Here is a 24,285-nt window from a genome sequence, read left to right on the forward strand (position 1 = left end):
TTAAAACATTAAATAATTTTATTCTTTTTCTCATTACAGTAGCCCAGTGGTAAGCATGTTAGGAAACCTGAAGAAATTAAAACATTTTTGATTTACACAAAGCATGTATAAAATATCTATTCAGATAAACAAAGATCTGATAATTACATTGCCAAGCTTTAAGAATGCCAAAAATAAAAAAAATACTGTAAATCAAATGAGAGGGCTAGATGGGCTTATTAAAATGTATTTTAACAATTTTAGCTAACCAGCATGTGCTAATGTAATTCAAGTTACAGTAAGAGCCAGATAATATAAGAGAAAACACTGTGTGTTGCTACTTAAGAGTATGCCTCAAACAGATCCTGTTTCGTGTGGAGAACACAGTTGGGGAGCATGGCTGGGTTTAGTTTCAATGATAAGCAGCAATAAAGATCAAGAAAATTCCCAACTTTTCTAATAACCGCTCTACAATAAGAAAAAAAAAAAAGGAAATAGTATCTATCACCACCCTTTAATGATGGACATCAAAATTGGGATTGTAGATTTTCTAAGTGCTTGGATAAAAAAATGCTAACACAGTTAAACAAGATCCTTGGTTAATTATCCTTGATTTTTTTAAACCCCCAAAACAGAGAATATTTGCTTGCTGGTGCATTAACCCATTAGCAATAACCTGAACTATCTTTTCCTCACCAAGTATTTTAACAGTGCAAAACGTTAGTAGTCTCAGTAGACGCTGTTCCCCACATTCTGTCATTGCAGCCTGATGATGAATCATGTCAGGGAGTTATCACTGCCAAGAAAAATGCACAGCAGCCTAAAAGATACCATGATTCACTCGCATGCCAGTGTCAAAGGTAGATAGGCAGTTATAAGCAAAATGTGAAATATGTAACTCAAAATGCCCACAAGCTAATGAAAAATACAGTATTGATTCTTTTGATACAAAAACAAATACTTATTCTGCTACTTTGAACAGTATTCGACATGAACAAGCAGATCACGATGTTCGGTGGCTGGATACTGGATACTGCACTTGGGACATTCCACCAGGCTTTCATTGAGGACAGCAGTGGGACTTTTTGGAGAGGCAACTTTTTCTCTGTTTTCAGTCTCTCCTTGGAAAGTGACTAATGGCTCTGTGATGGCAAACTCATGCAGCTGTTTCTGAAAAATAAGTTTCAAATAATAGAATTTGTAAATAAGGCCCATTGTTCAGCTTTTTTTTTTTTTTTTTTTTTTTGAGACAGTCTTGCTCTGTCACCCAGGCTGGAGTGCAGTGGCACAAACACAGCTCACTGCAGCCTCAACCTCCCGGGCTCAAGCAATTCTCCCACCTTAGCCTCCTAAGCAGCTGGGACTACAGGCACATGTCGCTACGCCCAGCTAACTTTTTCTATTTTCTTGTAGAAATAGAAAATTCTACAAAAAACAATTCTATGTTGCCTAGGTTGGTCTCAAACTCCTAAGCTCAAGTAATCTGCCCACCTCAGCCTCCCTCAGTGCTGGGATTTAAGGCATAAGCCACTGCACCCAGCTTGTTTAGTAATGTTAACTGTTCCATAGGTACTCAAGCTGTAGACACATTTTCTTTTGAATTTCTGCTCATCAGTATTATGGGGGCATTATATGAGGTGGTTGTGAATTTATCCAGATAACTACTGGAATTACTGGAATTGCCCAGAAGTATTGGAGTTGGGTGTGTAGATGAATATGTTTTATTAGGACACAGAGCCAAATATTAGGTAAGCCTATATGCAAAGCTGACTAAATCTGCTAGTTTTGTAAAACAGAGGGACCCTCAGCAATAAAGTACTACATGGAAATTAAAGGCAGCAAAGAACTTTAGCAGCTCAAACAGCTTATACACAAATGACTAAGACATTGTATAATACCTTTGAGATTTTCCCTTTTCATGTTTTTTTTTCTAAGAACTTGGAGTAGTTAAAACAGTATTTTACAGCACAGTGAAGAGGGTGGACAGCAAGAACAAAGTATAGGAAAATTACAAATTCTTTTGCATATCCTCTGGCCCCTACACTTTGAATGGTCAATAACAAAAATGAATTATAAATTTTAATTTCAAATATTAGAAATGGGTAAAATACTTAAGAACAGAGCCAAAAATATATTTTCTTTATTTTATTCATAAATGTTACAAATGATTTTTATTTTTACCATTTTTTTTCCTTCTTTGAAAACTGAGAAATCATATATGTAACATTTCACCAGTATTGTACAGTACTAGAATGAAATTTAAAATATGTACTAGTGGGACAGACATGTATACAAATGCAGACCCCCAACAAGTATGGTCCAAAAGCTTATCAGTAAGGTGAGAATAAGCAAGTAAAAAACCATTTCCTCAGAGAAATAGCATTATTTAAAAGGTTTATGTTTTAAAAGATTATGTTTTCCGAATGAGTCACACAAACCTCATAATACATCTAAAACACATATTAACAGTAATAGTCCATTATCCCTAAAAACAGCATTTTTCTTTCATTCTTTCTTTTTTAATAGATAAACACAATTTTAGTTCAGGATTCTGTAACTACCCTCTATTCTACCCATTCGCCCCCAGCTCAGGCACTATTTAGTGCCTCTAGAATCACAGCAGCTGGGGTAGGTTGGGGGAATGATTCCAGATGTGATCATGTCCCTCTCTCTGGTCCTCTGAATTGATGCTCAAAGGGCAGTTGCTTCAAATGAGGCAGGGGCTCTGCCTACTGATTTGAGATACAGCTAGCTGTTCTTTAAGCTGTGTCCTCCAAAGTTGGGAACTGATTTGGTATGTAAATGGGAAGATGGCAGAAAGAGGAAGACAAATTTTAGTTTAATCATTCCAAACTCACCAAGGATTCCAACTGTGTTATTTGATTTCTTGCTTTTCGGAGCTCCTTAAGAATGATATGCAATTGATGCTGCATATGTTGATGGTCAAGTTTTTCATTTTCAAAGTCTAAAGTACATGCCTGCATCTGGACAAGGCCCAGGACAAGACAATTATAGCTGATATATACTGTCTAGTTCTTTTGACTGGATGATCACATTTTTTTATTAACAAAAGAAAAGATTCATTGTACCAAATAGCAAGAATTCATCTGAGTACCATGAAATGTTGATAAATGAAGCAGCTTATGGCTGAGGATTTGGTTTATCCAAGGAGCAAAGTCAATGCTGAGGAATAGGTGAGTGAAGAGCACCTTAAGAAGCTGTTGATTAGAATTAGTCCTCCCTATCCCCCTTTTTTAGCGGGCGAGAAGGAGAAGGGAAAGAGATAGCTATTACCTCGTTTGGAATATGGTAACAATCTCTGCTCTATACAATTTATAATACATTCTGAGACTAAATGGTGTCTCTCTCAGTTCTGCCTGAAGTTATAAGGTAGCCCCAATTAGGATATATTGTTAGGCTAGGAACTACAGCCACTGAGGAAGAGCAAAATTTGCCAAGGCCAACATTTACCTGTCAAGAAAACTGCTATCACACCTCAAGACTCTGTTTAGCCTAAGGACAGTAATAGGAATAAGTGGCTAGCAGAGTATCTCGAAATCTTTTTTTATTGAAGAAAAAAGACTTTCACTGAAGTCTTTTAAAGATACTTTTCACAACTTTCAAACGGTTCTCCATAGAACAGCATAAACATGAGAAAAAACTGCATTTTCTAACAGGCAGGATTGAATTTAGAAGCAACCCCAATGAGTACCTGTTGTTCCAACAGAGCTACCCTTGTTTGTTCTTCTTGGTGCTTTAGCAGAGACGTGGAAAGAAACTGGACCTGTAGGATGTAAAGAGAAACAATGTTGTCACATCCAACCTCTTCCCGCTTGACCTGGGATGCATGAAAAGCTCACACTGCAAGTCTCACATCTCTAACCAGGACACCTGCTAGTCGCGGGTGAATCATTCCAGCTGGCCATCTGATGGTTATCTATGCTGGCAGCTAAGCAGTATACCACCCTTGCTGAGAGTTCCCCAAGGCATAGAGACTGAACACTGATAAACAGCATTGAACTTTGCAGCGGCCACATCCCCTTTCCTGGAGGTTCTGACACTTCTGAGTAGGATAACTCAGGAGGCAGTGCTGTGCCCTCAGCCACAGAGTTGGAGCAAAATTTAATCAGTGTGCTTAATCTCTTCCCAGTATCACTGTCATGTAGACAGAAGTGAGGGTGGTAAAGACTAAGATGGCAGGCTGGGCGTGCTGGCTTGTACCTGTAATCCCAGGCTGAGGCAGGTGGATCACTTAAGGTCAGGAGTTCGAGACCAGCCTGGCCAACACAGTGAAACCCCATCTCTACTAAAAATACAAAGATTAACTGGGTGTGGTGGTGGGCGCCTGTAGTCCCAGCTACTTGGGAGGCTGAGACAGGAGAATCGCTTAAACCCGGGAGGCAGAGGCTGCAGTGAGCTGAGATTGTGCCACTGCACAAGAGAGGAGACTCTGTCCCCAAAATAAAAAAAAAAAAAAAGAAGAAGAGTTCCATTAAAGTACTATTCAATTCCAATAATTCTAACTTAGCAATTGCAACTTTTTTTTTTTTTTTTGAGACAGAGTCTCTCTCTGTCGCCCAGGCTGGAGTGCAGTGGCACGTTGATGCCTCAGCCTTGATTCCTCTCATTACTTCACATCTTCTTTTGGCTTCTCACATATACTGACCTCCTCCTCACTCAGAACCTTTGTATGTACAATTTCCTCCACTGAGAGGAAGAGTCACCCACCTCACTGGGTCCTTCTCATCATCAGGTCTTTGTCCAAATGCCATCTCCACAGAGAGGCCTCCAGTGGCACCCAGTTTCCCTCTGTCATGTCACGCCGTTGCATTTTCTTTAGTTTCCTTGCTTGCTTATTGTTTATGGGCTGTTTCTGTTCTGGAATGTAAACTCCCATGAAGGGGCAGGAACTTGTTTTGTCCCTCGCTAGTTATCTAGTGGTGAAATAGTCCCCAACACCTTGTCAGTGTTCAGTGAACACTCTGAATTATGGATCTGGTTAAGCCTACCTGGGATAAGAGCTCTTCGGATCTCTTCTTTTCTTCTTCAAGTTTTCGCCTAGCAATATCATTCTCTTCCCTGAGTCTTTGTATTTTCTCTGTTTTATGCCTATCATCTTCCAGGTGTTGCACATCTGCCTTTCTTTGTGAATATAACAGCTGATTTAAATCTTGAACTTCTTTTTGGGTTTCTTCGTATTTTCTTCGAAATTCACTCAGTTCAAAATTCAGCTGAGTTACGGTTTGTCGTTCCACCTCAAGATCTTCTTTTACACTCGCCAAGAGATCGTTGTAACGTTTTTGCTTCTCTTCTTGAAGATTACCTAAGACAAACAACATTATGGCACAACTCATTTTATAAAATAAATAATATTCCTTAAAAGTGAAACATCAAACATCTAAAGGAACCACACTACTTCCTCATTTTACAACATGAAGAGTCGAGAGATAGGGACTATGGTTGATACTTGATGAAATAAAAAAACAAGTACAGCAGGTATATTATGTGAAGTTATAAAACTCACAGAAGAACTAAAAATAGTAACATCTATTCTGTATGGAGTGAACGTCTAAAGAAGTTCAATCAACAAATAGGAATACAAGCTCATTATTTATATATGGGGATAATTTATCAAAATTAAAAATAGAAATATTAAGAGCAGCTGCCCTGATGAGACGAAAAAACGGGGACTGGGATGGGAAAGATAGGGCAAGACCCTTCTTAACTATTATTCTAACAAGTGCTAATATTACTTTGGTAAAACATAGGCCCACAAAGAGAGAGAGAGAACTGTATCACCCAAGAAAAGAAATTAGACTTAGCCTGTAATTAAAATCCTGCTTTTATGTAAACACATACAGATTTTATAGAAGTAACTTTGTGCCATTAGGGCTGACAGCTTTGAAGTGCCTCCAGAGACATTTATAGTTTCTTTTTAGCATTAGCTTTGTTTTAAATATTCAAATATGATTCTCCAGTCTTATGAGTCTTGTTCCCTTTTCTTTAGACTTTTTTATAAAATTCAGGGCTTTTTAAGGAGAGCTTTGCATGGAGTTTCTCTCTTTATTTTTTTCCTGAGCATGTCATCTAGAATTGCTAAACCTATTTCTTCATCTGTAAGACGAGAATATTGACCTTTCCTGCCCGCCTCTTAGGGCTGCTGTGAAACTCCACTGAGATCTATGTAAGGGAAACTGCAAAGCACTTGGCAGAAAGAGAGCATCGTGAATAAGAAAGTTCATCTCAATTCTGTACTGAAGTTCAAATGATTTAAGGATCATCTATAAAAGGCATTCTTTCTCCTGGGGTGGATATGAATACGTGCTGAAGGGAAGCAAAGTGAAAAGAGAATTGGTGACAAGGCCAACTCTCGGGAAGCAGAAGCTGGAGAAGGACTTTGAAGAAGGGGAAGGGCACTCATGGGTAGAGAAAACTGAATGTGACTTCAGAACCACTAAACATCACCCGTTAGCCTGTGTCTGTACTTTCTTTTGATCTGAAAACATTAGGAAATAAAACTTGCAAAAATGGTATTTCTTACTTCAGGGCTACAAGACTTGCTCTTATTTTACTTTCTAACACATATCTATAAAAATCTAAATTTGATGAATCACTCCTTTCAGAAAATGTCAGGCCTATCCCAAAAGAACATTTTTATACCAGTCAGTACCTTCTGATTCTGGCTTTTTTGTCTGCTGTGGGAGTGAATGAGCAGCTGTTTCCGCTTTCTTTTCCAACTCTAAGATCTTGGCTAAAAGTCCTCTTACATAGACTTCTCGCTGCTGATCATACACAAGCCACTGCTGATTTTTCTCCAGAGCCTTAATGGGAAAGATGAAAGAAAATGAACAGTAAAATAAAAAAACAAAATCTTAAAATGGGCAAGGGAGTCCAAGTGATGTATTCTTTTCCAACAAAAACTCTATGGCTCATAGATTAATTCTGGGCAACCATTCCATGTTACATGCCTTCAGAATATATAACATGACACCGTCATAGTTTATGTGGGATTAAGTTCATTTGTTTGCTTTTTCCAGTACACAACTTGCTTTGTGTGCATGTACATGTCATTCTCTATAAACTAAAACACATTTTGTAAAAGACATGGAGATGAACTGCTCAGAACCCCGCTTCAAGAGCTCTGCCCAGTTGGCTGGGCGCAGTGGCTCACATCTGTAATCCCAGCACTCTGAGAGACTGAGGCAGGTAGATCACCTGAGGTCAGGAGTTCAAGACCAGCCTGGCTAACGTGGTGAAACCCCATCTCTACTAAAAATACAAAAATTAGCTGGGCATGGTGTCACGCCTGTAATCCCAGCTACTCGGGAGGCTGAGACAGAAGAATCGCTTGAACCCAGGAGGTGGAGGCTGCAGTGAGCCGAGATCGTGCCACTACACTCCAGCCTGGGTGATAGAGTGAAACTGCATCTCAAAAAAAAAGAGCTCTGCCCACCTGCTCAGTGAATGGTTAGCTGACAGCCTCCATCTGTTAACTCCTTCAAGTCCCTCTCAGCTTTTGAGCTGAGCTGGGTTGGCCCCAGCCAACAACTGAACAAGGGCCTAACTATTGCTGCTCAACAAAGATTCTGCTTTGGAGCACGCTCTGCTTTGGAGCCCCCCATGGGGTGACAGAGACCCTGTCAGGTTTTCATCATGGTCTGATGGTCTCCCTGGCATACCTACTTCCTTCTTCCTTGCACAGATATTGCTCCTCAGTAAACCGTCTGCACTCCTAACATCATCTCAGTGTCTTCTTTAGGGGATCAAACTTAAACAGCTACCTTCTCTCTTTACCACCAACTTTCATGCCTTATATGATCTTTTATAACCCAATTAAAAACTCCAAGCTGGGGTCATTCATCTGTTTGTATAAGGGTTTCATACTTAGAATGAGTTGAATAATGTCCCCCAAAATTCACATCCACTTGAAACCTCAGAACATTACCTTATTCAGATATGGGGTCTTTGGGCTGGGCACTCCCAAAGTGTAATCCCAGCACTTTGGGAGGCCGAGGTGGGCAGATCACTTGAGGCCAGGATCCGCCTGGCTAAAATGGTGAAAGCCTGTCTCTACTAAAAATACAAAAATCAGCCAGGTGTGGTGACATGCACCTGTAGTCCCAGCTACTTGGAAGGCTGAGGTAGGAGGATCACTTGAAATCAGGAGGCAGAGGTTGCAGTGAGCCAAGATTGTGCCACTGTACTCCAGCATAGGCAATAGAGTGAGACCCTGTCTCATTAAAAAAAAAAAAAAAAAAATAGGGTCTTTACAGATGCAATTAGTTAAAATTAGGCCACATTGGAGTAGGGTGAGCCCTAAATCCAAGGACTAGTATCCTTATCAGAAGGAACAGACACACAGATAAACATAGAGAATGAAGTCATGTGAAGACAGAGGTTTTGTGTGGCAAAGATTGTAACCTTTTTACACTAGAGGACCGGCTATAAATCCAGAGCTCATAGTAATCTGAACTTTGAAGAACCTATAACAGTATCAGCAAACAAGCTTATTTTTTCAAGAATGGAATACAGATTTCTGATTACTATTTGGAGAACACCACAGTAGCTCATAAAATGATCTGTTTTGCATAGATAAAATTATATTTAATTTCAATCTGAAAATATAACATAGTGTTTCCTTTTATAGCAGCCACTCTTTCCAGACCTCCAGTTCCACAATGAAGAGTACATAAAGAACTTGAAGTTTTGGGTATCTATCAGGGCATCTGCTTTCTGGTAAGAATTTCCATCCTTTGGCAGGCACGCTGGCTCATGCCTGTAATTCCAGCACTTTGGGAGGCCGAGGTGGGCGGATCATTAGGTCAGGAGTTCAAGACCAGCCTGGCCAACATGGTGAAACCCCATCTCTACTAAAAATACAAAAATTAGCTGGGCTTGGTGGCATGCTCCTGTAATCCCAGCTACTTGGGAGGCTGAGGCAAAAGAATTGCCTGAACTGGAAAGGCGGAGGTTGCAGGGAGCAGAAATCACACCATTGCACTCTGCACTCCAGCCTGGGCAACAGAGCAAGACTCCATCTCAAAGAAAAAAAAGAATTTCCATCCTTTAAAGACATTGATCCCATACCCAGAAAGATATATGGAAACTCTTACTAAAGTCTAGAGAGTTTCTCTAAGCTTTGTTAGGCTCTTTCTACTAGTACCCTACAAACTCTTGAACAAAGCTTCCAGGTATGGCGCTTAAAGGATTTTCAGTGTCTGCTGTAGAATTAGCAAATGAATTAGTAAGACAGAAGCAGTCTCTAAAATCAAAGACTTAGACCAGGAGCCTTCAGCCACTTTACTAGACACTTTTCTCTCCTTATCCATTAGGGAACAGTAGTCCTCTTTGTATGGCTTAAGAGTCCATTTGTCAAGTGGAGAGATACTGTATATCCATTCTGTATTATATCTTCAATAATGTAAAGCTCTGTGGATAGCTATTTTCACTGTAGTAATTTGACTTTTTATTTAAAGAGGCTGTCTTATTGTTGAACCTTAGTGGTAGATAGATGATTGTTCAATGTACTTGCTTTCAACTTTTCTGTATGTTTGACATTTTTCATAATAAAAGTTGGGAAAAATAATCAGTGAACTTAGCACAGTTGAGAAGATTGCTAGGATTCATGGCCTATCTTAGAACAGGCTGCAGGCCGGGTGCAGTGGCTCACGCCTGTAATCCCAGCACTCTGGGAGGCCGAGGCGGGTGGATCACGAGGTCAAGAGATCGAGACCATCCTGGTCAACATGGTGAAACCCCGTCTGTACTAAAAATACAAAAAATTAGCTGGGCATGGTGGCGCGTGCCTGTAATCCCAGCTACTCAGGAGGCTGAGGCAGAAGAATTGCCTGAACCCAGGAGGCGGAGGTTGCGGTGAGCCGAGTTCGCGCCATTGTACTCCAGCCTGGGTAACAAGAGCAAAACTCCATCTCAAAAAAAAAACAAACAAAAAAAAACAGGCTGCAATAGTTACTCTCTTATCCAGCTCCACTGCCATCCCCAGTGAGGTTCTTACTCAGACATCAGCCAACATTGAATGGTCATGAAACTTTTTTTGAGACAGAGTTTCACTCTTGTTGCCCAGGCTGGAGTGGAATGACGCAATCTCAGCTCACTGAAACCTCCACCTTCCAGGTTCAAGCGATTCTCCTGCCTCAGCGTCCCGAGTAGCTGGGATTACAGGCATGCACCACCACGTCAGGCTAATTTTGTATTTTTAGTAGAGATGGGGTTTCACACTGTTTGGTCAGGCTGGTGTCGAACTCCTGACCTCAGGTGATCCGCCCACATCGGCCTCCCAAAGTGCTGGGATTATAGGCGTGAGCTACCGCACCTGGCCAATTTTGTTTTCTTTTTTTTTTTGAGATGGAGTCCCACTCTGTCACCCAGTCTGGAGTGCAATGGCACGATCTTGGCTCACTGCAACCTCCACCTCCCAGGTTCCAGCAATTCTCCTGCCTTAGCCTCCCGAGTAGCTGGGATTACAGGCATGCACCACCATGCCCGGCTAATTTTTTTTTTTGGTATTTTTAGTAAAGACGAAGTTTCACCATGTTGGCCCAGATGGTCTCGAACTCCTGACCTCAGGTGATCCACTCTTCTCAGCCTCCCAAAGTGCTGGGATTACAGGCATGAGCCACTGCACCGGACCAATTTTATTTTATTTTATTTTTCTTTTAAAGGAACCAAACATCACTTAAGTATGAGAAACAAAAATACATGTTAGTTGAAGATTCAAGGAGTAATATTCTAAAAGGCCACATGATGGCGATGCAGGTTTTCATTTAAATGCCACTTTCACATATACGTGATGAGGAGGGGGAAAAACAGGAGAAAGGAACAGAAATTGTCTATAATTTTAGACGAAGTGGTCAAGGAGTCCCCAGTCTGCCCTCCCCCACTGCCAAGAAAGTGGCATTTAAATAAAAACCTGCATGAGGTAGGGAGAAAAGCATGAAGATATCTGGGGAAGAGTGTCCCAGGCAGAGGGAACGGAAAGAGAAAAGGTGGTTTATTAAAGGAGTAGCTGGAAAGGCATTGTGGTGAAGGTGGAGTAAATAAAGAGGAATGCAGGAGTGTATAAGGTAAGTTATTTCTAGATACACGCATCTAATGCATACGTATGGATATATACAGAGGACCTGTATAACAAACTTCAATGTAATAAGACATGAAATATTTCCTCTTCATTTCAGTTACCTCTAGGTAAATTACTCTGATAAGAGTATTTAGCACTTGGCTAGACACCCAGGAGAGTTACATTCTTTTTCTGAAGATCAAAAAGACTTCAAAGTATACTTGATAGATGAAGTAAAACAGAAATCTTAAGAACATGCTTAGATCAGGAGAGACATGCCAGTAATATTTCTGGAACCAAAATACCAACCTACTGACCTAATACTTAAGTTAGAAACTTTATACTTCATATCTCTAAACCTTGGAAAAAAAAAAAAACACTGTAAATAGCAGTCCTGTGTCCTCAATTTATTCCATTCCCAACAAAACCCACCAATCTATTTATGATGTAAGTTTGAAATAATACAGTTTTACTATATAACTAAAATAACCTCATATCAAATTCAGAGAAAAGAAGTACTAAGTGTAGTTTCCTTTTCAACCTATGAAAACAAACCCTAGTTTCAAGAGAAAACTTCATATTAAAGAGAGCATCTTGCATGGATAAGCCAAAAGAGAAGATACTATAAATTAATTTACATTAAAATAATAAAATGGAGGCCAGGCACAGTGGCTCATGCCTGTAATCCCAACACTTTGGGAGGCTGAGGCAGGCATACCACCTGAGAGGTCAGGAGTTCAAAACCAGCCTGGCCAACATGGCAAAAGCCCATCTCTACTAAAAATAAAAATTAGCTGGGTGTGGTGGCAGGTGCCTGTAATCCTAGCTACTTGAGAAGCTGAGGTAAAAGAATCACTTGAACCCAGGTGAAGGTTGCAGTGAGCGGAGATCACACCAGTCCATTACAGCCTGGGCAACAGAGCAAGACTCTGTCTCAAAAAAAGAAAAAAAAAATGAGAAAACAAAAAACAATAAAATGGTTGGGCAAATTAGGCAAATTAGACTGAGATGATCTGAGAAGGGATGCTACTGAGGTATTTGGTGGCAGTGATGATTTCTAAGGGCTCTCTACCCTAAAGAGACCATGGCTGCTGGGCATGGTGGCTCACGGGACACAGAGGTGGATGGATCACGTGAGGTCAGGAGTTTAAGACCAGCCTGGCCAACATGGTGAAACCCCATGACTACTAAAAATACAAAAACTTAGCAGGTGTGGTGGCTTGTGACTGTAATCCCAGCTACTCAGGAGGCTGAGGCAGCAGAATTGCTTGAACCCAGGAGGCGGAGGTTGCAGTGAGTCGAGACTGTGCCACTGCACTCCAGCCTGGGCCGACAGAGTGAGACTCCATCTCAGAGTAAAAAAAAAAAAAAAAAAAAGGAGACCATGCTTAGGAAATTATTCTTGAATGTCTGGAAACAGACTTAAATGAAGCTCACAAACCATTCAGTTTTTCTGTCACAGCACTAATGTTGCCAATTTCTATAAAACTTAAGAATAAATGAATTAGCCCTCTTTACCCATAACTTAAAAGGAAATGAACTTACATCTTTCAGCTGTATTTCCATTTCATGAGTATTACATATTGATGAGTTGAAGCCGTTTGCAGGCACAGTCTGTAAATAATCCAACATTAGTTAACATCAGACATTCCACAATAGAAGTTGCCTCATTATATTCAGTTTCATAATAATACAATATACCTCGCAGGGACATCCCAAAATCCAGATCCAGGCCAGGCACTGAGGTTCACATCTATAATCCCAGCACTTTGGGAGGCTGAGGTGGGCGGATCACTTGAGGTCAGGAGTTCAAGACCAGCCTGGCCAACATGGCGAAACCCCATCTCTACTAAAAATACAAAAAGAAAAATTAACCGAGTGTGGTGGCATGTGCCTGTAATCCCAGCTACTCGGGAGGCTGAGGCAGGAGGATCGCTTAAACCTGGGAGGCAGAGGTTGCAGTGAGCTGAGATCACGCCACTGCCGTTCAGCGTGGGCAATAGAGTGAGACTCTGCCTCAAAAAAACACAAAAAATCCAGATCTAGGAGATGGTGGTAAACCATCAAGCCAGGTGAGAGTTACCAGAGATAACCATTGTCAAAATTAAGATCCCCTAAACCCTGAGATTTTCTATCTAATCTGACTCTGTGGTCCTCTGGACCCCCGGATTACCAGAATAGCCCTCAGTGCATATGAACAGCCCAGTGATTTTTACCAAAAAGACAAACACAAAACAACTCGGCTATTTAAATGACATCTAGAAGACATTAAATTGTCAAACAAAAGGTAAAAATTTTTTTCTAGAATCATATTTTGTATTACTAATAGTATTAATTAGGTCAGGCGCAGTGGCTCACACCTGTAATCCCAGCACTTTGGGAGGCCGAGGCAGGTGGATCACCTGAGGTCAGGAGTTCAAGATGAGCCTCACCAACATGGTGAAAGCCCATCTCTGCTAATAATAGAAAAATCAGCTGGGCATGGTGGCAAGTGCCTGTAATCCCAGATACTTGGGAGGCTGAGGCAGGAGAATTGCTTGAACCCAGGAAGTGGAGGTTGCAGTGAGCTGATATCACGCCACCGTACTCCAGCCTGGGAGGCAAAATGAGACACTGTCTCAAAAAAAAAAAATAAATAGTAAAAATTTTAAAAATTATAATTTTTGCCAACTTTGTATTTCATATTCCCAAAGTAGAGAAACTAACTCTTGAACTTCAAAGAAAAATTTTAGTCAACTACTTTGAATCTGACTGTAATGTTTTATGAGTTTCAGCTCTGTGGAAATTCTCTAGAAAAACTCCACTTTTTTGAACTTATCTGCAGAAACACTCAAATGCCTAGCTATGAAAGTACACATAAATGTATAGGTCTGATCACTATCTCTCCTAAAGGGGAAATAAAGTACAGAGAAAGAGCCATAACAGCATTGAGATATATTTGAAAGCTATAGATTTTCTTCTATAGATGATTTTCTTTTTGAGACAGAGGCTTACTCTGTCACCGAAGCTGGAGTGCAGTGACACAATCTTGGCTCACTGCAACCTCTACCTCTCAGGTTCAAACGATTCTAGTGCCTCAGTCATCCGAGTAGCTGGGATTACAGGTGCATGTCACCACACCCAGCTAATTTTTATATTTTTAGTAGAGATGGGGTTTCACTATGTTGGCCAGGCTACTCTCAAACTCCTGACCTCAGGTGATCTGCCCACCTCGGCCTCCCAAAGTGCTAGGATTACAGGCATGAGTCACCATGCCCGGCCTATAGATGATATTAATGTTAGTAGTATTCAAATGTTGAAATCTCCAAAAGAATCAAAGATCTGATCAATAAGTAACCATTTACTGAGCACCTACTATATGCTAGGCACTATGGGAGGCAATTTACATACATTATCACATTTAATTATCAGTATTCCTATCCTGATTTTACTGATGTGGAAACTAAGGTTTAGCAAATATACATATATATATATATATTTTTTTTTTTTGAGACAGAGTCTCACTCTGTTGCCAGGCACTAGGATGGAGTGCAGCTTGGCTCACTGCAACCTCCACCTCCCGGTTCAAGCAATTCTCCTGCCTCAGCCTCCCGACTTATATGTTTAAAAAAAAAAAAAAAGAAAGAAACCAAGGTTTAGGACGGGGTCTGGAGAAGTCTAGTATTGTCTCTAAGGCTGTAAAGGTTAAGGTTAACAAATTTGTTCAGAGTCACAGAGCTAGCATGTACAAAACCAAGATCCGAACTCCTATCTGTCTACTTCCATATCCTTGTTCTTTCTATGACACTAGTGCCTCTCAAACAAAAGAGGGAGAAACTGAAAGTGCAGTATATTTGATATTATAACTGTATGTTTCAAATACGAAAAATAACCAAAAAAATGAAGCCTACTGTTTTCATGATATAAACCATAGGAATAAAAGCTCAACAAAATCTTGGTAATCATAAATACACAGATTTTTGTCTTCTGAATATTCCTTCAGGCAAATCAATGGTACAGGGAGTAGATGATACCGTAATAACTATTTTTGCTTATGGAGAAGGGACTGGGCTATTAAAAAATGTTAAGTGACCTGTTAGTATACTATAATCATCATTTGTCTCATCATTTGGCAAGCATGTCTTAACAAAGTCATTCTTCCTAAGAATTACAAACTGTATCAGAAAGAAAAAAAAAAGTCTTGAAGAAATGATTAGCACCTGTGATAAATGAAGTGTACTGGTTTTGCTTTCAAGTTCAGCAATTCGTAAGACTGCAGCAGACAACTGTTGTTTCAATACATCTTTCTCTTCAGATAAGGCTTTCAACAGCTGCTCCCTCCTTTCACCTTTCTTGGGTTTCTCTTCCAGCTGTTCAAGCAATGTGGTGGTACTATATCTGGCCTTCAGCTGGTCCTTGAGTAGCTGTATTTCTTTGTCCTTCTCTGTGAGTTGATAAGCATTCTTCTTCTTCTCAGCTTCAAGGACTCGAATTTTCTAGATATAAACTAAGAAGAATCTTAGAACAAAGCCAGGTCAAACATCTAGCTAAACAATATATACTTCAACAAGCAGTTATTATATATCAAGTCAGCATTATGCTAAATACCAGGGCCAAAAAAGATGAGGAAGTCAAGGTTTTATGTTCGGATAGCTCACAAAGAATTAAGCCAATATCTTAATGCAATGTTGTAAGTGCTACAGTTAAGACATTAAAAAATGGGCACAGACATGAAGAAAGGAGAAACCACCTCTATCAAGGGTGGTGAGAGAAAGCTAAAGAAGAGCTAGCTCTCCCATGAGTATTTGGTAATCATTCTTCCGTAATACTGGATCTTGTAAAAACTAAAAGCTAAAAGTGGGTCACACAAGATATACATGCTCATTGATGAACTTGAATCAGTGGAACTTAAAAGTTACAGAATATTTCAGCAGGAGAGGGAAGCATTCATTAACCTGCTTAGTGTTGATAAATTATTCAATATTGAATCTAGAAGGTGATCTTTAAAGGAGTGCTCAACATCTCAAAGATTTACAAGATATAGATAAGTAATGCTTTTTAAACTGCTGCTGACATAAAGAAAAAAGTCAAATAGAAAAATGATAGAAATAATTATTAAAATTACTTTATAGGCTAACAGTCAAAACAACATGAAGTTAAAACTTGCATTTAAGAAAAAAAGCAGTAGTTGTTCAAATATAAAATGGGGGAATTTTAAGTTTATGTGGATGGTTATTCATTTGAAAATGATGAGGGGATTTTAGCTGGCCACAAGCTTAATTCAAATCAGTGGTATGATACAGATACAGAGCCATACAATTTTAGGCTTTCTTGGAGTACAGTATCCAGCTAAGTACATGTAGCACTATCATTTCAATCTGTGTTTGCCAGAACGTATTTAGGACACTGTGTTCAATTCTAAGTGCATAATTCAGGAGAAATATGGATAAACTAAAAACTGTTCAAGATGATAAGAAGCGAGAAAGGCTGAATAATATGAGCTTGGTCTGAAGAAAAGTTAAGAGGAAGCAAGATTTCCTTACATAGCTAATAAATTGTCAGTTTGCAAAGGAAAAATAGGACTTGTTCTGTGTAACCTTAATAGACACAATTAGAACAAATGGGTAGAAGTGATAGGAAATTTAATTTCAATTGATTATAAAGGAACAAAGTACCCAGTGCTTCTCAAAATGTGGGAATGAAATGGAAAGCTATCTCTCAGGGAAGAGATAAGATTCCTTTGCTAGATTGCAAAACAACCTTCATGTCTATGGATTGGTGATGACTCTTCTCTCAATGCTTGAAAAGCATTTACCTCCATATATATTGTTACAAAAAATAAATCAGTTTTATTATGTACCTGTTTAGAGAATTTAAAGAAATCAAATGGTACACTGTTTAACCATTTATTTTATTTTATTTTATTTTTTTGAGACAGAGTCTCAATTTGTCACCTAGGCTGGAGTACAGTGGCACAATCTCGGCTCACTGCAACCTCCACCTACTGGGTTAAAGCGATTCTCCTGCCTCAGCCTCCTGAGTAGTTGGGATTACAGGTGCATACCACCACACCCAGCTAATTGTTGTATTTTTAGTAGAGGCAGTGTTTCACCATGTTGGCCAGGCTGGTCTTGAAGTCCTGACCTCAGGTGATCCACCCGCCTTGGCCTCCCAAAGTGCTGGGATCACAGGTGTGAGCCACCATGCCTGGCCTTAACCATTTATTTTCTAAATATAAACTTCTGCAAAATAATTAAATTCAAATTTGTGATTACATTTATGGTTACATTTTTAAGTCCCTCTAGTTCTAATAAGTTCCTAATTTCTTTACTGTCTATGCCATAACAAATTGTAATTTAAGGAATCTGAAATACAGTTGAACAGAGTATAAATGCCAATACATCTAATAATTTTTCCTCCAAAACCCTGAAAACCAGAATTACTTGGAAAGCAGCCAATATGCATGATAAAATATGTTTTAAACAAGGAAATCTCTGAAATGGACAGATTTGATTTTTTACATTTAGTAAGCCAGAAAACCAGATTATATAATTATTGAGTAAATATTTTCTCCTCTCCACAGAAAAAAAGAGATATAAGCCTAGCATAGTATCCTTAAAGTACATCAACGAGTAATACAGTACTCCAAAAAAGCATGGAATGGCCAGGCATAGTGGTTTACACCTGTGACCCCAGCACTTTGGGATACCCAGGCAAGAGGATAACTTGAGGCCCAGAGTTTGAGGCTGCAGTGAGCTATAATCAAGCCACTGCACTCCAGCCTAGGCAACAGAATAAGACCCAGTCTTAAACAAAAAAAAAGTATGGAAAATCAAATGCTTCTAAGTTATGCCATCAATTTTAAAGTAGTAAAAATAGTAAGCCAGAATGTTTTACAATCTTAAATACAACATAACAAAAGTTATCAAGAATATTCATGTAGTTAAGCTAAATTACCAAGAAGCTATAGGAAGAATGATGAATTGTTATACTTTGTTTTAAATAACTGAAAAACAACCATACTATTGTGTTAAAAAGGTGCAAAACTATTAATCGCAATGTCTTCATTTCCAAAACAAACTTAGTACCTGGTAACCTCAAAACACACACTCAATTACATTTAAAGGTGAGAAGTTAGTTAATGACTAAAGTACATCTAAGACTTAGCAAAGTCAAAGTAGGAATTTAAGATTCTAAACCCAAGGTCAGCTTTCCAAAACTAATGAACTGGACAAGACAGAGAACACGCCAAGAAGAAGAAGGTAGCATCAGGAAATCTTAATGCATCGCTTTCTTGGAGAGCTTAGAATTTAAAGGATCAGAAGACCATTTACCTCCAAAAGTCTGTGTCTCTCCTCTTTCTCAGTCAGCTTTCCTTTCCCACTTGTGATTTCATCCACCGACGTCTTTAAGTCTGCAATTTCTCCCTTAAATTTTTCTAATGCAGTTTCAGATTTGGAATTACTAGGCTTCGATCCCCACTTACTTTTAATTAAATATTTGGTACTTCTGGAAGACATCTCTGAAATGGTCTGTAAAAATAAAAATCAACTGTATAATTCTGAGTTTAAAAATTTAAATCTCAAGTTTGAAACAGGTCTAATAACCTATCTGCTTTAAATAGAAATGATATATCCAAACCAGCAGAGTATGGAGAAGGAAGGAGGCTTCTTGGGTATTTTAACTTTTTTTTTTATCTCAGTGGTTGATAAATGGGAGTATTCACCTTCTAAAATATGTCAACTTGTACATTTATGTTTTGTGCAGTGTTCTGTGTTATTCTTCAGTGGAAAAGTTTTGTTTAAAAAACAATGAAGGGGTCCCCAACCATTAAATGAAGCCTGAAGGAAGTAGGTCACAATCAAGGACATATCTTGGCCCAAAATAAAAAGCTGGTGGTAAATAAAGTAATTCTGAGTATATAGGCATTGAAATGTCATTACTCGACATATGTCCTCTGTTTTAGAAGATGGCCTAGCTCAGATCTATCTTAATAGTCACTTGAGACAGCACAGTGGGAAAATGTGAGGAGAACCTAAAATGAGACACTTACAGGAAAAGAGGCATAATATTCAGGAGATTTAGGTATGAAAGGAATTAAGAATAAGGGGCCAAATTAAGTAAGGAGAAACTTAGCATGTGCTAACAGTACTAGATGACAGTTTAGAAACAAGTATATAATATAAACTTTAGCAGGCAAAAATATAGTGAAGCATCGATGCATACAAATAGTATATAAAAGTAACTTTTAATTAGGGAGGTTAAAAAACATTTTTCCACTTCATGCATCCCAAGATAAAATAATGGCAGTGTGATTAAAGAATATAAAGGAGTATGAGATCATTAATGCATTCAAAAATTACTATAGTGCCTACAATTTACCAGGTACCCTGATACATGCTGGGTGTAAATTGGTTTAAAAAAAAAAGACATGTTCCGTGATGTCATGGGCCTTAAAGACAGGCTATAACAAGGAAACAAACAAGGATTCATGAATTCTCAAACTGTAATAAATATTACACAGAAATACAGTGATAAATGATATCAGTAAAAATAGGAGAGACCTTAGAATGGTAGCGAAGTGACTTTTAAGATCGTCCTGGTTGAAATCAGAATGTCTAAACATACCAGAACTGTAGACACTGAGTAGAACAAATCATCCATCAGAAGGTTTGTCCTGGATTTTTGCCATTATAAGGTGAAAAATTAAGGTAACTCATCCATCAGTTGAAGAAATGCAAGGTTTTGGCGTCTCTCAGTCACCTACTGCCACAGGAAGTTCTTTCCTCTGTGCTTCTGTTCATAACACACTGTTGACTTGATATCGTGGGTCGTAGGACAGAAAACTACTTTGCTACCAAGTCATTGAGACAGAATGATGGAAATACAGAGCTGCAGAACTTGAAAGAACCATGAACTTCTGCTTCCTAACCTGTGGACAGAAACTCTGGCAGTGAATGACTACCGGTTTCTAGCCTCTGGCCCAGACGGTTTGGATCTCCTCCACTACCTAGTCTCACCAACCTCCTTTCCCTGTATTTTCTTTTTAGTCTTGCACTGTCTCCGGGGCTGGGTGCAATGGCGCGATCTCCGCTCACTGCAACTTCCGCCTCCCAGGTTCAAGCGATTCTCCGGCCTCAGCCTTCCGAGTAGCTGGGATTACAGGCACTCACTAACACGCCTGGCTAATTTTTTGCATTTTTAGTAGAGACGGGCTTTCACTATGTTGGTCAGGCTGGTCTCAAACTCCTGACCTCAAGTGATCTGCCCGCCTCAGCTTTCCAAAGTGCTGGGATTACAGGTGTGAGCCACTGCGCTCATCCTCCTGTATTTTCTATTCCAGTCATCCACAAGGTTTCCACAGTTCAAACCTTGACTGACAAGGTCATAGATATGCTGAGGTCATAGATATGACCTTAGCATGCCTCTGTGAACTCTAATAAATGATACAGCTTGCCCCCCCCACCATTACACACAATCTGGTACCCAATTCCACTCCCTGCTAACCTTTTTTTTTTTCAGTTCAACTATTGTTTCAAGGACTGCACTTTTTTTTGGGGGGGGGGTCACCCACAGAGCCTAACAGCAAGCGCTCAGAAATGATTGGTTGATTGGCTGAACCAATGTCCATGCTGGACAGGAGGTGACCAAACAAGCGCTTCCATCCAGTAAACGGTACAAGGCATCTATTACAACCGCATCTTCTACAAGCGGACGCCAATCTTTAACATTTTCCACATAAAATCTCACTTGCGGAGACAGACAGGAAAAGAGAAAGTGCAAAAAGAGGCACCAGTTTTCTCACCTCTAAAATAAAGATGTTTGAGGAACAGAAAACGAAAGCTCTTGCCAATCAGAAAAAAAAGCCTCCCTAACGAAAGACCCTGGGCAAGTCACTTGGACTCTCTGCCCCTATCTGTAAGGAGATGATACCCACCGCCTAGTCCAAAAGAGCGATCGAAGAGACTACGGTCTTGAGGCGCCCAGCCGGGTGCCAGGCACGAAGTGAGCGCCAGGGAAAAGACTGATATCAGGACGGGCAGAGATTGAATCTCGCCGACTCGATCTGCCCACTGGCCCGCCCTTCCTAGCGGTCCGGCCCGGGCCGGCCCCGGGGCTGCGTGTCCTGGCCGCCCCTCGCCAGCCTCCGCGGTCGCCTCCCAGGGGCCAGCCAGCAACTGAAGCGAACCACTGCGCTCGCGTCTTCCGAGTCACACCATCAGGCGCGGATGCCGCTTCCGGGAGTTTGAATATCGCGGCTGCGGGGCGGGGCACGTCACTGCCGGCCGGGCGCGGCCGCAGGAAGGAGGAGTGGCGTTCGCGCGCGCCCGCGCGCGGCGAAAACGAGGCTCCCCGATTGGCTGTCGCCTTTGAGGGGCGGAGAAAAAGCCTCAGGGCGGGCCGAAGAGGGGCGGGGGCGCCTACTCCCCCGCCCGCCAGCTAATTCTGGGCTCTGGGGTTCTCTGTGGGCTCAGACCTCAACAAGCTCGGTGTCTCGCAGTCGGGGGCTGGTTTTGTGTTTATTGCTTTGAGGAGGAAGCAAATTAGTATTCTTAATGGGATAAACCCAGTGACGCTGGAACGGGACGAACTAGTTCTGCGCCCTTGAGCATAGTTTATCCCTGTGTGAAGTGGGCCCCTCCTGCCCCTGGAGCAACGGGATTTCACAGTGGAGCACAGCCCCCTTGTCATCCCCTAGGGTCTCACTCTGTCGCCCAGGCTGGGGTGCAGTGGTGCGATCACAGCTCACTGCAACCTCAGTCTCCCCGGTTCAAGCGATCCTCCTGCCTCAGCCTGTAGAGTAACTGACACTACAGGCGCACGCCATCACCCCCGGCTAATTTTTTTAAAAAAATTATACAGACAGGGAGGGTCTCACTTTGTTTCCCAGGCTAGTCACGAACTCCTGGCTTCAAATGGTCCTTTCGCCTCCGCCTCCCAAAGTGCTTGGATTACTGCCAAAAAGCACCAGCACAGAAGGGAGTGTAACGGGAAAACTGAGAGGCACGCCCAGGTTGAACGCTGAGATTATGAACGCTAGAGGGACCAGCTTTCGGACCAGATTGCAACCCTCCAGCCTGATACCAGCCTGATACCTATCTATGGATCGATTCTAGCTCTTGATTAGCCGCTTTGAGAAGGTTACAGCTGAGAGAAGCAGCATAGGAGGTGTTTGGCAGGGCCTCCCTTTCTCTCCTAGACCAAGCATAAGCTCACTGGAGATTTAAAACAGTAGATACACGGTAGCAAAACATCCTAGGAACGCAATGTTGTTCAAAGGTTATAAACTCTAGATTAGGACTTTCCAGATTTAATTCCTTAATGCCCCTGACTAGATGTGTTTCCTTGGATAAGTTTATTTAACCTATTTGATCCTCGGTTTCCTGATGTGTAAAATGATCCAAGTAATAATTTTACCTCATAACTTGCTTATAAGGATTAAATGAGGGAATCTGGCCAGCTGAGATGGCTAATTCCTGTAATCCCACCACTTCCTGAGGACGGGGGAAGAAGGATTCCTTGAGGTCAGGAGTTGGAGACCAGGCTGGGCAACACAGGGGTCCGCCCTCACCCCACCCAACCCGTCTCTAATTTTAAAACCTTAAAATTTTTTTTTAATGAAAGAAATTCATGTAAAGTGCTTAACATTTAGTAAATGCTCAATTGATGTTAGCCATTGTTAAACAAAAGGCAACATTCTCAAATGTTACTGAATAGAATGGATGAGAAAACCATGTGGGGAATTTTAAAGAATCAGAAAAACAAAAACAAAACAGAATGCAAGAAGATGATGTTTGGTACCTGCTTCCAAGGAGCTCCCATTTCTGATGGGAAGGTGAATTAACGTATCAGGTGGGATTAGGGTGAGAAAAATCAGGGCAAAAGATAAATCAGCATGTGAACATTATTCATTGTTCAGAGTTGAGATGAGGGGCAAAATTAATTTCCACAGAAATTTACAAAGATTCTTAAAGAGATATAAACATTTCCCTGTTCACCTTTGAGCCAAATGGGGAGAAAATGGGGGAGAGGGAGAAGGAACCCTGGAGAGAGGGTAGTACATGGCAGACTGGCACCTGGGGAGCCAGCACCCAAGCCTCCTGGGCCAAACACTCCAATTCCACACCTGCCCTCCAGAACCTTCTTGCCTAAAGCTTGCCCTATGAGTAGGGGTCTTAAGGAACAGGAGTAGATAAGAGAGTCATTGGCCTGAGGGGCTTATTAAATTCCCTAATTGCCATTGCTAGCCCTGAAAATGAATGTTTGCTCTTATTTTTTTTTTTTTTTTTGAGATGGAGTCTCGCTCTGTCACCCAGGCTGGAGTGAAGTGGCACATGAATCTCAGTTCACTGCAACCTCCGCCCCCTGGGATTCAAGCGATTTTCCTCCCTCAGCCTCCCAAGTAGCTGGGACTACAGGCACCTGCCACCATGCCTGGCTAATGTTTTTGTATTTTTAGTAGAGATGGGGTTTCACCATGTTGGCCAGGCTAGACTTGAACTCTTGACATCAGGTGATCCACCTGCCTCGGCCTCCGAAAGTGCTGGGATTACAGGTGTGAGCCACTGCGCCAGGCCTTGACTGTTTGCTCTTTACAGATAGGGGATGCCAGTCATGAAGTTGTGAGGAGCTGGTAGTTTCCACAAGGTCTCACAAGTACTTTGATGTTGCTAGTTCACTCAGGGATAGTCTAGGATGAAGATTGGGAAACTCATCTTTATTCATGTAAAGAGAAAGGTAACAGCCAAGCAGACTAGATATTTATCTCAGCAGGTGAGCTCATTTTCTTCCCAGTAGGAACTTGTTTTTGGGAAACCAAAACATGATCAAAAGTCTGCTGAATGGGTTTAAAGTTATTAAATGGAAATAGGCAGGCAATTGTAGATTACAGCACCTATCAACTTTGAAGGTTACATCTTCCAAGGCAATGCTAAGGAACACACAGGGCCTCACCAGCACATAGACTTGCACTATCAAATACAACTTTCCGCAGTAATGGAAAGGTGCCTCCTGATCTATCCAATAGGGTAGCACTAGCCATAGATGGCTACTGAGTGCTTGAAATGTGGCCACTGTTATTGAGAAACTGAATTTCTAATTTTATTTAATCTTGATTTAAAAACTAATAATTTATTGAAAAATTTTTGTTTTTCTTGTTTTCTTTTTATTATTATGTTTACTGAAAAATTTTAAGTGTTTGGAATAACCTGGGTACAAAAACCTGTTTATCGTAAATTTTATGAAATCTA

At 40.7% G+C, this 24,285-nt stretch overlaps 1 protein-coding gene across 2 annotated transcripts; it reads right to left on the minus strand.

The window, feature by feature from the left end:
* On the minus strand, positions 1 to 21,283 carry CEP55 (centrosomal protein 55). Of its 2 annotated transcripts, XM_012454791.3 has the most exons (9): positions 20,973 to 21,283; positions 18,370 to 18,567; positions 15,256 to 15,531; positions 12,602 to 12,670; positions 6,650 to 6,800; positions 4,989 to 5,302; positions 3,692 to 3,763; positions 2,838 to 2,963; positions 1 to 1,149 (listed from the first exon to the last, which is right to left on the minus strand). In XM_012454791.3, exons 2-9 carry the CDS (start codon positions 18,553 to 18,555, stop codon positions 949 to 951), a joined length of 1,395 nt encoding a protein of 464 aa, XP_012310214.2. In that variant the 5' UTR covers positions 18,556 to 18,567; positions 20,973 to 21,283; the 3' UTR covers positions 1 to 948. The 2 variants fall into 2 exon arrangements, with proteins under 2 accessions (XP_012310214.2, XP_012310215.2); XM_012454792.3 differs by lacking the exon at positions 2,838 to 2,963 and having other exon boundaries at positions 20,973 to 21,127.
* Positions 21,284 to 24,285: the final 3,002 nt, after the last annotated feature.

The sequence above is a fragment of the Aotus nancymaae genome, unplaced genomic scaffold, assembly GCF_030222135.1.
Source record: "Aotus nancymaae isolate 86718 unplaced genomic scaffold, 86718_ANA_hifiasm-v0.15.2.pri h1tg000010l, whole genome shotgun sequence".
Classification (NCBI taxonomy): Eukaryota; Metazoa; Chordata; class Mammalia; order Primates; family Aotidae; genus Aotus; species Aotus nancymaae.

What these genes read in the sequence shown, in the direction of transcription:
- CEP55 (XM_012454791.3), bottom strand. Translation starts at nt 18,555, where the DNA reads ATGTCTTCCAGAAGTACCAAATATTTAATTAAAAGTAAGTGGGGATCG. An exon ending in AGAGACACAGACTTTTGGAG is followed by an intron (nt 15,532 to 18,369) that starts GTAAATGGTCTT and finishes GTTTATATCTAG; the next exon opens with AAAATTCGAGTCCTTGAAGC. An exon ending in TAACACAGTTGGAATCCTTG is followed by an intron (nt 1,150 to 2,837) that starts GTGAGTTTGGAA and finishes CTTATTTTTCAG; the next exon opens with AAACAGCTGCATGAGTTTGC.